The sequence below is a fragment of the Delphinus delphis genome, chromosome 6 (genome assembly GCF_949987515.2).
Source record: "Delphinus delphis chromosome 6, mDelDel1.2, whole genome shotgun sequence".
In the NCBI taxonomy this organism is placed as follows: domain Eukaryota; kingdom Metazoa; phylum Chordata; class Mammalia; order Artiodactyla; family Delphinidae; genus Delphinus; species Delphinus delphis.
Genome location: NC_082688.1, coordinates 74,871,448 through 74,885,908, shown reverse-complemented (window position 1 = coordinate 74,885,908; position 14,461 = coordinate 74,871,448). Strand labels below are relative to the sequence as shown.

General features: G+C 35.3%; 1 protein-coding gene across 3 annotated transcripts in view; it reads right to left on the bottom strand.

The window, feature by feature from the left end:
* Positions 1 to 14,461, bottom strand: part of IFT74 (intraflagellar transport 74) — a 78,958-nt gene that overhangs the window by 29,264 nt on the left and 35,233 nt on the right. For all 3 annotated transcript variants that reach the window (XM_060014858.1, XM_060014857.1, XM_060014859.1), the window contains 3 exons: positions 9,080 to 9,223; positions 7,707 to 7,747; positions 4,933 to 5,012 (listed from right to left, as the gene is read on the bottom strand). In XM_060014858.1, the coding sequence (XP_059870841.1) occupies positions 4,933 to 5,012; positions 7,707 to 7,747; positions 9,080 to 9,223 (265 nt within the window). The remainder of the gene's footprint in view (positions 1 to 4,932; positions 5,013 to 7,706; positions 7,748 to 9,079; positions 9,224 to 14,461) is intronic.

Here is a 14,461-nt window from a genome sequence, read left to right as displayed (position 1 = left end):
AATCAGGATGGATTCCAGGAGAAATCAGGCTTTTCTGAAAAGTAGCATGGCATCTGCCAATAGTACTCTGCTTTAATAATGATGCAGATTGTAGCCGAATTCTGACCATATAACAACTTTCAATAGAGCTATTTCTCACTGCTTCTAGTTAGCAAAAATAGTAACAATTCCTTTCCTGCTAAAATATAGGATAGTACACATATTTAAACCTAAGTATTTTTTAGAACCCATATAACAGAGTTACCTGATCCAGCAATAAAGTAAAACTACTGTAGGGGTGAAGTCTAACAAATACTTAACATAATAGGATTAAATCCCCCAGCAGTTTAAAAAAGTAATGACATCTTATTATAATGAAAATTCTCTGTTATCAGGTTATTTCTCCTTTAAAAATTACTTACAAAGACTAAATAAAGATTTGAGAGCAAAGAAGCCCATCTAGAATTGGTCAAAAGTGTAAGTGTATTATGAGGATTTTTTCTGCATTATCCAGATTGTCACAGAAACTGATAACTCAGCATCTAGGAATAACGAAGATTTTTGTAGAATAGCCAAATAACTGTTAATTGATTTTATTAAGTTAACTTTGAGACAATGTAACTTTTAGCAAATTGTAACTTTAAGGACTTAAAAAGTGCAAAAATATGATGAACTTGAAGAAGCTGTTGGATTACAGGACCACCATTAATATCTAGCAGAGAACATAACTGTACCTAAACCAGTATCAAAGGATGCCTTTAAATTTAGAATGAATTATGCAAACCTTTTAAAAGTTTATTTGAAAACTGAAGGGTTGGAGCAAGTACTAACAAAGTCAGACATGTACAAACACATTTACAGTTTAAGTGTTATGTTAACCAGAACCCCTACAAGGCAAAAGGTGGCCTAGCTGGATTACACACAGGTGCCATAAATGGAAGAAACCAGGTAACATCTAAGAAATTAATAAAATGGCCAGAAGGAATAAAGCTGGGGGCAGAGATAAGTATGGACCAGAAAGTCAAAATAACTTGATAATCCTCCACATCTTAAGGAGCAGATTATCCACAATCTTGAGTCAAGGGACTGCTGAGAATGCAGATGTAGATAAGAATCCACCTCTTTACTGGAAATCATAAATCGAAGGTAGGAATCCTCTAAAAAGTAATAAAACTGTTGCTAACTAATCAAGCTCTCTCTGTAGATAAGAGTGCATTTGTATATCTTAAGAACTAGAGGGCCCAAAGAAGTGACTAGAGCCCAACTCTCACCTTTAATTCATTCTACAAATCCTTCCCTTCTAAAATACAGGACTGGGAATTCCCTGGCTGTCCAGCTGTTAGGACTCCATGCTCTCACTGCTGAGGGCCAGGGTTCAGTCCCTGGATGGGGAACTAAAAATCCCACAAGCTGCACGGTGCAGCCCAAAAAAATAATAATTATTTAAAAATATATAAATAAAATACAGGACTGTTTAATTCATTCCACAAAGACTTATTGAATGTTTATTTTCCCAGGCATTGTGTTGATGAAAGAGGTTACCAAAGTGAACAAGACACAGTCCCTGTCCTGGAGGATGTAGAGCTTAAGGGAAAAGACAAACACCTAAGTAGAAAGTGGTAAAGTAATGTGGTCAATACATTTATGCCGTGTGTTCTGATAACAGAGGGGATCACTCACTTAGCCCAGCCCAGAAATAGGTCAGGGAGAGAAATTCGGGTTACTATGTTGGATATGAAAGGATACCTGAGCTAGATCTTAAAAAATGAGAAGTTAGTAAAGTAAGTAACAGAGAAAAGAACATTCAAGAAAAGGGAACAAATAATAGGAGCAAAGGATTGAGCATGAAACAATCCTTTGATGTATGATAAGAGGGTGAGGTGTGAGGTACCACTGGTAGATTATTATTATTATTCTTAGAATGTAAGGATAGAGATGCTGAGGGGTAGGAGAGGAGGCTGACAATGTACAGGTCAGATTATGGAGGGACTAGAATGCCACACAAAGATTCTTAAACTTTATCTTGTAGGTCACGGGGAACCACTGTTAAGTGGAGAATGATACAGAATCACATTTCACATAAGTCACTCTGGCAACACTGTGGTGGATGAATCTGACAGGGAGCAAGATTGGAGGTCGGGGACCAGTTAGTAGACTACTGAAATAGTTCAGGAAAGAAATAATGAGGTCCTGAACTAACAAGTGACCTTCTAATAAAAACCCCAATAATCCAGGATGATCAAAGTGTAGTAGAACAAAAAACTAATGCATTGATATATATGTGAACATACAATACATAATATTTATATATCACATATATTTTTATATGTACATATATATATGCTTTTTTGCTACTATTACATTACATTATAGATTGTGCCTTTCTACATTAATCAAAAAGGACAGGTAATTCCCTGGTGGTCCAGTGGTTAGGGCTCCTCACTTCCACTGCAGGAGGAACCGATTCGATCCCTGGTCTGGGAACTGAGAGCCCGCAAGCTGTGGTGCGGCCAGAAAAAAAAAAAAAAAAAGGACAAAGAATTTACGAAAACAAAAAGGAAAAGGGAAGCTACAATTCAAAGCATTCTATTTATCGTAGAACTAGCAATTAATAATAAATTGTTTAAAAACACAGACCTACTAGAGAATGGATTTGAGGATATGGGGAGGGGGAAGGGTAAGCTGTGACAAAGCGAGAGAGTGGCATGGACATATATACACTACCAAATGTAAAATAGATAGCTAGTGGGAAGCAGCTGCATAGCACAGGGAGATCAGCTTGGTGCTTTGTGACCACCTAGAGGGGTGGGATAGGGAGGGTGGGAGGGAGGGAGACGCAAAAGGGAAGAGATATGGCAACATATGTATAAGTATTACTGATTCACTTTGTTATAAAGCAGAAACTAACACACCATTGTAAAGCAATTATACTCCAATAAAGATGTAAAAATAAAATAAAATAAATTGTTACCCCCAAATGAGTTATTTTACTGGAAAAATAAATAGAATTCTGCTAGAAATTTAAATTTAGAAGGAGGAATATTATTTAAAATGTATCCCATAAAGCATCTGAAATCAAGAACATTATCAGATTTCTCAGAATAATTTATTAACAAAGAAAATCTATATACTAGATCTACATAAATTAAAAGCAATAAAATAATTTAATAAAGAAAACAACATGACCTTAGTAACAATTTATTGTGAACCTACCTTGCCATTTGTACCACTTACTATTTGTAAATCTTAGTGAGGTAGGACCACTATATTCATTTTGCAGATGAGAAAATGAAAGCTCAGATAAGTTTACTTACCTAACAACCAGGACTTAAAGTTTGTCTGATTTTAGATGTCTTGTTTACATGTAGCCACATGTAAATAAGACTGTAAGCATTTCACAAGAATATTTTTATTTCACAAATACAGCACTTCATATCAGAAAGCCAAGATTAGGTTTGGGCAATAGAGCTAACACTGGGGTCAAAGAGAACTTGATTTATATCTAGACTTTACCCCTTACTAGCTGTGAGAATTTGAGTTAACTTCTCTGAGTTTCAACAAGCATAAAAGAGGTTAGAAGCCTTCAAAGTGTTCCTGCAAAGATCACAAAGTAACCAGTCCAGGTAAGTAATCAATTAATAGTAGCTAATGCTATTATTCATAAGTCAATAAAATGTATAAATAAAACTAATACACTGCATTAAAATTGAAATAAAAAATTAATTTAGGAAAAGAACACCCTTTTCCCCTGCTATGAATGTTTCTTTAGCCATAATAGGCATATTATTTACAATAGAATACCTAACTCATAAGAATATATAGTCAACTCTTGATAATCCAATAGCATATTAACTGGCTTGCAGTTAATCTGTGATTAAAGTGCCATAGTAACCCAGCTTTTCCTCCCTTGTTAGAGACAAGTTGGTTAGGAACCTGTGATGCCCAAACTCTTCCCTCAACCACACATACACTGTAGCTCCCAAATCCCCACCACAGCATTTCCACCCGAAGTGCTCTGGTCCCTGCCTTGGCACTTCAAATCCCACTGCTGGGGAAAGCTGAGAGAGGACTGGAATAATCAGTACTTGCCACCACATTAGTGGGTCCCCTAGCGAATAATTCTTCCTACATTTTTTGTGATATTTGTGATGTGATCCTCACTCCCCTGTAACTCTACCACTTACGCCAGTTAATAGCTGACAATATTGAAGAAGTATAACTTAGAAATCTGTGAGCAACTTTAAACCATTTTACTTGATTAAAAAAAAAAATTTCTTGGGCTTCCCTGGTGGCGCAGTGGTTGAGAGTTCGCCTGCCGATGCAGGGGACACGGGTTCGTGCCCTGGTCCGGGAGGATCCCACATGCCACAGAGCAGCTGGGCCCGTGAGCCATGACCGCTGAGCCTGCGCGTCCGGAGCCTGTGCTCAGCAACGGGAGAGGCCGCAACAGTGAGAGGCCCGCGTATGGCAAAAAAAAAAAAAAAAAATTTCTTGCTGTATAGCACAGGGAACTCTACTTCACTTCGCTGTACAGTAGAAACTAACACAACATTGTAAAACAACTACATCCCAATTAACAAAAAAATTTGTTTGCAAAACAAAATAAATTCTTGCCATTATATAACCATTTTAAGTTATATAAGTTTTTAGTTGGCTTAAATAGTTCAACACTAACTATAATATTTAGTTATTATTAAAATATTTAGTTACTATTAAAATTCAATACTAACTATAACATTTAAAATATTACTTAAATGATTCAATACTAACTATAATATTTAGTTACTACTACTAAATATTTTAATAGTTTAGTATTTTAATAGTTAAACTTAGTGATATCACAAAGAGTTAAATAATAAACCCCAGGTAAACAGTCCCTGAGGCCCAAGTTAATACTGTATAAATACTGCTATGTATCTATATTATACTTCATAAAAATATTTAAAAAATTACCTTGGTGTTCTTCTAAATCCATGTCAAGTTGTCTAATTTCTTCATTAAGCTGATTTATTTTTTCTTTTATATCTGTTAACCTGTTGAAAATATTATTTAATGAATTTATGGCAGACAATTTAGATATTCAGTAAAAACATTTAGTGACGATGTTATGAAATCTTACATCTTTTTGAATCTGCAGAAACAATATTAATAAATAATATGCTTTATTCTGAGGACAATACTATAAATTTGAGAGAAAAATCTTTTTTCATGATTCGCATTTAGAGTACAAAGTGTGTTCTGAGAATGCTGGCTTGCCTGACTTCAACAGTAGACCCTTCCCTGCCAGCCATCTTTTGAGCTTTACTTGTGATATTAAGAAAATAAAAAATCTTTAGCAACCTTCTTTTTGTAGGTTTATATAAACTAAACTAAGTTAGCAAGTTTGTCTTAAAAGTTAGAAAATAAGAGAAAATTTACCATTGAGAGAAGATTATATGGGTTGAAATTTTAACAAAAGCAGTTGTACTTATTACAAAGCTATAGTAATCAAGACAGTATGATACTGGAATAAGGATAGACATATCCTTTTAAGGATAGACAATGGAATAGAATTGTGAGTCTAGGAATAAGACCCTGTATCTATATACAACTGATTTTTGACAAAGGTGCCAAAACAATTAAACAGAGAAAGAATATTAAATAATATTTCTTAAAAGAATACTTCAACAAATGGTGCTGGAATAACTGGATATACACAAGCAAAAGAATAAAACTGGACTCCTACCTCATACCATACACAAAAGTTAACTAAAAGTGGGTCATAGATCTAAACATAAGAACTAAACTATAAAACACAAATAAAAAAACATAAGCATAAATCTTCAAGAAATTGAACTAGGCATTGCTTTCTTACATATGACACCAAAAGCACAGATGACAAAAGAAAAAAATAAATAAACCAGATATAATCAAAATTTAAAACTACTGGGACTTCCCTGGTGGCGCAGTGGTTAAGAATCCGCCTGCCAATGCAGAGGATACAGGTTTGACCCCTGGTCTGGGAAGATCCCACATGCCACAGAACAAATAAGCCTGTGCACCACAACTACTGAGCCTGCACTCTAGAGCCCATGAGCCACAACTACTGAAGCCTGTACACCTAGAGCCCATGCTCCGCAACAAGAGAAGTCACTGCAATGAGGAGCCCGGGCACCGCAACAAAGAGTAGCCCCCGCTCGCTGCAACTACAGAAAGCCCGTGCACAGCAATGAAGACTCAATGCAGCCAAAAATAAATAAATAAAATAAATAAATTTATTTAAAAAATAAAGTCTTAAAAAAAATTTTAAACTTTTGTGCTTCAAAGGACACCATAAAGAAAGTGAAAAGAAAACCCAAATAATGGAAGAAAACTTTTGCAAATCATTTATCTGATAAGAGACTTTATTTAGAATATATAAAGAGCTCTTACAATTCAATAATAAAACAATAAATAACCCAATTTAAAAATGGGCAAAAACACAGGGAGATCAGCTTGGTGCTTTGCGATGACCTAGAGGGGTGGAATAAGGAGGGTGGGAGGGAGGCTCCAGAGGGAGGGGATGTGGGGATATATGTATGCATATGGCTGATTCACTTTTTTGTACAACAGAAACTAACACACTATTGTGAAGCAATTATACTCCAATAATGATTTATAAAAAATAAATAAATAAATTTTAAAAATGGGCAGAGAATGTGAATAGACATTTCTCCAAAGAATATATATATATGACCAATAAGTACAGGAAAAAGAGTTTAAGATCATTCATTAATCATCAGGAAAATGCAAATCAATGATACCACTTCACACCTACTAAGATGGCTACACAGTAATCAAAAATGACAGATAATAACAAGTGTTGGTGAGGTCATGGAGAAACTGGAACACTTATACACTGCTGGTGAAAATGTAAAATGGTGCAGCTGCATTGGAAAATAGTCTGGCACCTCCTCAAAAAGTAAATATAGAGTTACCGTATGAACCAGCACTCCTAGGTAAATTCCACTCCTAGGTAAATACCCAAGAGAAGTGAAAATATATATGTCCACACACAAAAACATGTACACGATTGTTAATACCAGCATGATCCATCACAGCCAAAAAATAGAAACAATCCAAATGTCCATCAATTAATGAATGGATAAATAAATACGGTATAGCCACACAAATGGGATATTATTTGGCAATAAAAAGAAATGAAATACTGATACATGCTACAACACAGATGAACCCTGAAAACATTATGCTAAGTGTAAGAATCCAGCCACATAGGACCATATATTGTATGCTTTCATTTATATGAAATGTCCAGAACAGGCCAATCTACACAGACATAAGGTACAGTGGTTGCTTAGGGCTGGGAATGGGGGATAAGAGGTGTGATGGTTAAGGGATATGGGTTTCTATTGCGGTGACTGAACTGTTCTGAAATTGACTGAGGTGGTGGTTGCACAACTCTGTGAATATAATAAAAAACTCTGAATTGTACACTTTAAATGTGAATTGTACGGTATGTATTATACTACAATAAAGCTGTTTTTAAAAAGCAATTATACTATGTAATGGCTCTTAACTAAACATTGAAAGAATTATTTAAAGCTATAAATAAAACTGAAAGCTGCATCAATATTGTCAGTGTGAATCACAGAAAAAATTACTGTAACAATATGCACCTCTTACACATTTAGAATGCAATTTAAAAGATGAGAAATGAATGTAAAATGTCCTAGTGTAAAAGTACTTACTGTCGCTCCATGCTGGCTATTTCCTGATTATCTTCTTTAACCTATAAAGGCATGAAGAGAAAACAGAATTTAAAGAATTACTCATTGTTAGGCTATCTTAAAGAGATTTTCCTTCTAGGGTGTGTACTAAAATATCAAATCTAGTCGCTTTAAACTTATTTCTTGAAATTCAGCCTTTGAAGTTAAAAGGAACATCATTAGGGAACTATTCACAGATTTTTCTTTCCTCCTCAAAGGAAGAGTGGTGACTGATAAATATCCATACCTATCCACGTGGCACCAAGAAGTTAACACATCTTCAGGCCTGGATCAATTTACATAAATATCTAGGATTTTTGAGCCTGTCTCCCCCGCCCTGCTCCCCCTGCTCCCCACCCCCAACCCATGCACACGGTAGGGCTGCCAGATTTAGCAATCCTCATTACATCTGAATTTCAGAAAAACAATGAATAACTTTTGTGGTATGTATTTGGAATACACTTATTGTCCTTACGTGTATACTTATTCTAAAAGATTATTCACTGCTTATCTGAAATTCAAATTTAACTAGTCATTCTGTATTCTATCTAGAAATTCTATACCAAGATCACACTCTTCGTCCCCTGCCTTCAATGATCTCTTTCCAAGGAACTTCAGAGATTCTAGATTTTGATACCTTTCTAGAATGATTCTAACACTTAAATAGCTCCTGAGTTGATCCCTAAGCCTCCTACAAACCCACTGGATTCAATCTAAGACCACAAAGGAGTCCCATTTGTAGGTTCCTGACTAGAGGTGCTCCCAAATATATAGGCTCCTAAGGGCTGTATATTTAGGGTGTCTCAGGATAAACAATAGGATAAATTAAAGCCAGTCTTGGGATAGTAAGAAAGCTACTGAACACATCTGACATAACATGGTGACATACTGTGATTTCACAGGACATTTTAATTCCATTCACTTCATGGTGGCACTGATAGAAATAACCACACAAAGTTGTCAGCCTTGGGGCACTTCATTTTCTAAATATGAGGCCCAAAACAAATAATGGAATACATCTTCAATAAGATTAATTATTTACTGATCAATAAGAAGAGTTTCAAGTTTTTCTTATAAGGATCCAAAACATGAAAAAATGACCAAAATATGCATGAAGACCACATAAAATTAGGATTTAAGCAAAAAAAAAAAAAAACAGTTTATTTGAGAAATGACTTTTACCTAGATCTTCTTAGTCAAGCAGTTCATATTAATTTAGATGGAGTTCACTTTTCACTGTTTTTTAAGAAAATAAACTTATTAGTTTTCTGTTCAATTCATATGCCTTAAATAAAACAGACTGATACATTTACCAAATCCTGACATATTAAAATACATATGTTTGTTTTTCCTACCTGCTTAAGTAATCTCTCTCTCTCTTCCATTGGGGATCCCATGCTTTTTTCTTCCGCAATCATTTGATCTCGATGGGACTCCAACTCATAAAGTTTTTCATGCAACAATACAGCCTCCTGTTTTACCTGGGAGTGTGCTATTTCCTGAAGAGAATTAAAATAATTTTAGTATTTTATCAAAAACTATTCAAATAGTTTTCAGTTTATAAGACTAAGGACAAATTTAAACTACCAGCATCTTTAAATAGAGATATCAAGAACTTAGAGTACTCAATAATGCTACAAAGTACGTTTCTAAACATTGAAGAATAAAAATAAATCCCTGTATACTTTCATAAGCAATTTTCAGTCTAAGGTTCACAAGAAGGTGGTAGCTTTAGTTTATCTTCTAAATATAAGACCTAAACAAAGATAAAGACATCTCTACTAATGGGAAGATAATAAAGAAAATGTAACGATGTATGTATAACTTTAACCACAAAACCCAATCCAAAGTCCAAGGAACTGATCGCTAGAGGGAAGATATTTTCCCCTGAATAGATCATATATATGCTTTCCTACAAGTTTATGGGTTGAACTATATCCCCCAAAAATGTATGCTGAAGTCCTAATCTCCAGCACCTGTGAACGTGACCTAATTTGAAATGGAGTCTGTGCAGATTTAATCAAGTTAAGATTATCCTGAGGTCATTAAAGTGGACCTTAATCCAGTATTAACTGCTCTTTATTAGAAGAGAAGAGATAAAAAGCAGAGACACCCGAGGAGAATGCCATTTGATGATACAGGCAAAGAATGGAGTGATGTAGCTACAAGTCAAGGAACAAATGCCAAGGATCGACAGCCAGCACCAGAAGCTAGGAAGAGGCAAGGAAGGATTCCACCTAGTGTCCCAAAAGAAGTAAGTTTTTGATTTTAGACTTTTAGCCTCCAGAACTACAAGAAATTTCTGTCGTTTTATGTCACCCAGTTTGTGATACTTTATTACAGCAGCACTAGGAAACTAATAGACACGAGTAGTAAAATTATCATGTATTCACCACTGTTCTACTGTTCACAAAGAGAAAATAAGGGATGTGATAATTTTTTTTTTTTTTAACATCTTTATTGGGGTATAATTACTTTACAATGGTGTGTTAGTTTCTGCTTTATAACAAAGTGAATCAGTTATACATATACATATGTTCCCATATCTCTTCCCTCTTGCGTCTCCCTCCCTCCCACCCTCCCTATCCCACCCCTCCAGGCTGTCACAGAGCACCGAGCCAATATCCCTGTGCCATGCGGCTGCTTCCCACTAGCTATCTACCTTACTACGTTTGTTAGTGTGTATATGTCCATGACTCTCTCTCGCCCCGTCACAGCTCACCCTTCCCCCTCCCCATAACCTCAAGTCCGTTATCTAGGAGGTCTGCGTCTTTATTCCTGCCTTACCCCTAGGTTCTTCATGACATTTTTTTTTTCTTAAATTCCATATATATGTGTTAGCATACTGTATTTGTCTTTTTCTTTCTGACTTACTTCACTGTGTATGACAGACTCTAGGTCTATCCACCTCATTACAAATAGCTCAATTTCGTTTCTTTTTATGGCTGAGTAATATTCCATTGTATATATGTGCCACATCTTCTTTATCCGGGATGTGATAATTTTAAAAGATAACCAAAAGAGCTAGGGATGTTGGTGGTAGTGGTGATGATGATGATGAAAATGACATTTGAAGCTGTTATTTATTGAGCACGTATTCTGTGCCAGGCACTATACTTCATATTTTTTATATACTATCTCTAACACTCAAAGCAACTCTGTAAGATAGTACTATCATCTCTGTTTTACAGATGAGAAAACTGATGACCTGATATCTAAATAATTTTTCTAAGTTAACAAAAGAAAAGTTAATCATGAAAAAAAAGTTAATGATATCTGAAAACAGGCTCACAGTATGAACAAGATTTTTAAGAGGGGAGACCTCCTCCTTTTTGAAAGCAAAAGAGAAGGAATCTTAAAAAAAAGGAAAAAGTGAACAAGAGGAAATGTTTGAAAGTCCATAGGCAAAGGGTTATATACACAGCTTAAGTAATGTATTAGCTTCAGGTGAAAAGGCATGATAATAAAATACCGATAGAAAAAATGCAGACATTTTGATGTATCCCTTTTCATAGTACCTCCCCCGTCCCTTTTGCTTAACCACCTATAGACATGTTCATCATTGCATCTTGATAAAACCACTCCTGAAGACTCAAGCTCTTGTTGACCTTTCACCTGATTTTTTTCACACTCCTATGAACTGAATCAGCAATACTTAGCACAGTAGGGAGCATACAGCAGATATGCAATAAACACTACTTGATTGATATTTGACATAATGTTATCTTGAAGAACAAATCTTCCCCCCCCCCAAAAAGACCCACAAAGGAATCCAGCTAAAGTTAAACAGAATTAGGATATACATCTTCTTCATTTGAGAATACTGTAAGTTTTTTTAAATTCATGTAATTTTAGGCATACATGTACTAATGCCAAAGTAGAGTGGCATCAATAGAAACACTAATTCCAAGGTTATACCCTACACCTCTTCCTGTGGAAACTAATCTGCCAATGAAATAAGACCTAACTCTCTCCTACACACCCTAAAAAAAGATAGTGAGGAATTCTGAAAGCTGGCTGTATTAATACTATATAAATGCAGTCCTTATTCCTTGAAGCATATTTTTATTACCATAGAGATCAAAGAAAATAAAAATTCTGTGTACCCACATGTATACAACTGGATATAGAAAATCATCTTAATATTTTTAAGCAAACTAGTTTTTTCAATAGCAAATTTCCAAAAGAATGATTACAAAATACTCATGGTTTATTTCTTTTGCAAGCTAGGTGAAAGCAATCATGTCAATTTACAATTGTTACTAATCCTATCATCATTATAGCTACCTGAATACATAGGAAATCAAGAAAGGCAGGCAAGATTTGATGTACAGACAGTGGGAAGGTAGTCTGCAGAAAAAGAATGCATTGGCCAACAAATATATAAAGAGATACTCAACTTTTTGTATAAATAAATGAAAATTAAAACAAGATACTAATTTTAAACTATTAAACTAGTAAAAATGGAAAAGGTGGATGGATAATGCAGCTGTTAATGAGTACGGGGGAAATAGGCACTCTCACATATTGAGATTAGGAGTAGAAAATGGAACTTTTTTGGAAGGCAATTTGGCAATGTTACAACGTTTTAGAAGTTTGTACCTTCTGACCCAATGCAAGCAATTTATTTTAAGATACACTCGTAGTAACTTTGCATAAAATGTGTTTTCACTACAGCATTGTTTTATAATCTCAAAAAACTATCAATATAAACAACCTAGTCATCTACAAGGCTGTGCTATATATAGTCATACAATGTAATACAATGCAGTAATTTCAAAAAATGAGAAAGATATCTTAAGAGCTGACATGAATAGACATTCAAGAGAGAATGTTAGGTTAAAAAAAAAAAGCTGCAGACAGCATATCCAGTGTACATCCCACTTAAGGTTTTTCTCAACAGTAAAATGAAGGTAGGATTATAGGATTGCTGTGAAGATAAAATGACAATGCTGGTGACATATGTAAAGAGCTCAAAAAAAGCACATAGTAATCACTCAATAAATGTGAGAGCAGTTCTGTCTGGAAAGAGGGAAAATAAATAGGCATTTTTACTTTCATCTTATTCAATTTTTTAATAGAAAACATGTTTTGTGACTTTAAAAACTCTTTAAATAAATAATAAAACAAATGCAAGCTTTTACATCTTTAAAGTAATGAACTGACTTCTCCATCTTCACTTGTCTTTAGTCTCTTGCTTGTATGTTTTTTTTTTTAACATCTTTATTGGCGTATAATTGCTTTACAATGTTGTGTTGGTTTCTGCTATATAGCAAAGTGAATAAGCTATATGTATATACATATCCCCATATCCCCTCCCTCTTGTGTCTCCCTCCCACTCTCCCTATCCCACCCGTCTAGGTGGTCGCAAAGCACCGAGCTGATCTCCCTGTGCTATGTGGCTGCTTCCCACTAGCTATCTATTTTACATTTGGTAGTGTATGTATGTCAGTGTTACTCTCTCACTTCGTCCCAGCTTACCCTTCCCCCTCCTTGTGTCCTCAAGTCCATTCTCTAGTCTGCGTCTTTATTCCTGTCCTGCCCCTAGGTTCATCAGAACCATTTTTTTTTTTAGATTCCATATATATGTGTTAGCATACGGTATTTGTTTTTCTCTTTCTGACTTACTTCACTCTGTATGACAGGCTCTAGGTCCATCCACCTCACTACAAATAAATCAATTTCATTTCTTTTTATGGCTGAGCAACATTCTATTGTATATATATGCCACATCTTCTTTATCCATTTGTCTGTCAATGGACACTTAGGTTGCTTCCATGACCTGGCTATTGTAAATAGTGCTACAATGAATATTGTGGTACATGTCTCTTTTTGAATTATGGTTTTCTCAGGGTATGTGCCCAGTAGTGGGATTGCTGGGTCAGATGGTAGTTCTATTTTTTGTTTTTTAAGGAACCTCCATACTGTTCTCCATAGTGGCTGTATCAATTTACATTCCCACCAACAGTGCAAGAGGGTGTCTTTTTCTCCACACCCTCTCCAGCATTTACTGTTTGTAGGTTTTTTGATGATGGCCATTCTGACCGGTGTGAGGTGATACCTCATTGCAGTTTTGATTTGCATTTCTCTAATGATTAGTGATGTTGAGCATCCTTTCATGTGTTTGTCGGCAATCTGTATATCTTCTTTGGAGAAATGTGTATTTAGGTCTTCTGCCCATTTTTGGATTGGGTTGTTTGTTTTCTTGATATTGAGGTGCATGAGCTGCTTGTATAGTTTGGAGATTAATCCTTTGTCAGTTGCTTCGTTTGCAAATATTTTCTCCCATTCTGAGGGTTGTCTTTTCTTCTTGTTTATGGTTTCCTTTGCTGTGCAAAAGCTTTTAAGTTGCATTAGGTCCCACTTGTTTATTTTTGGGGTTTTTTTCCATTTCTCTAGGACGTGGGTCAAAAAGGATTTTGCTGTGATTTATGTCACAGAGTGCTCTGCCTATGTTTTCCTCTAACAGTTTTATAGTGTCTGGCCTTACATTTAGGTCTTTAATCCATTTTGAGTTTATCTTTGTGTATGGTGTTAGGAAGTGTTCTAACTTCATTCTTTTACATGTTGCTGTCCAGTTTTCCCAGCAGCACTTATTGAAGAGGATGTCTTTTCTCCATTATATATTCTTGCCTCCTTTATCAAAGATAAGGTGACCATATGTGCGTGGATTTATCTCTGGGCTTTCTATCCTGTTCCATTGACCTATATTTCTGCTTTTGTGCCAGTACCATACT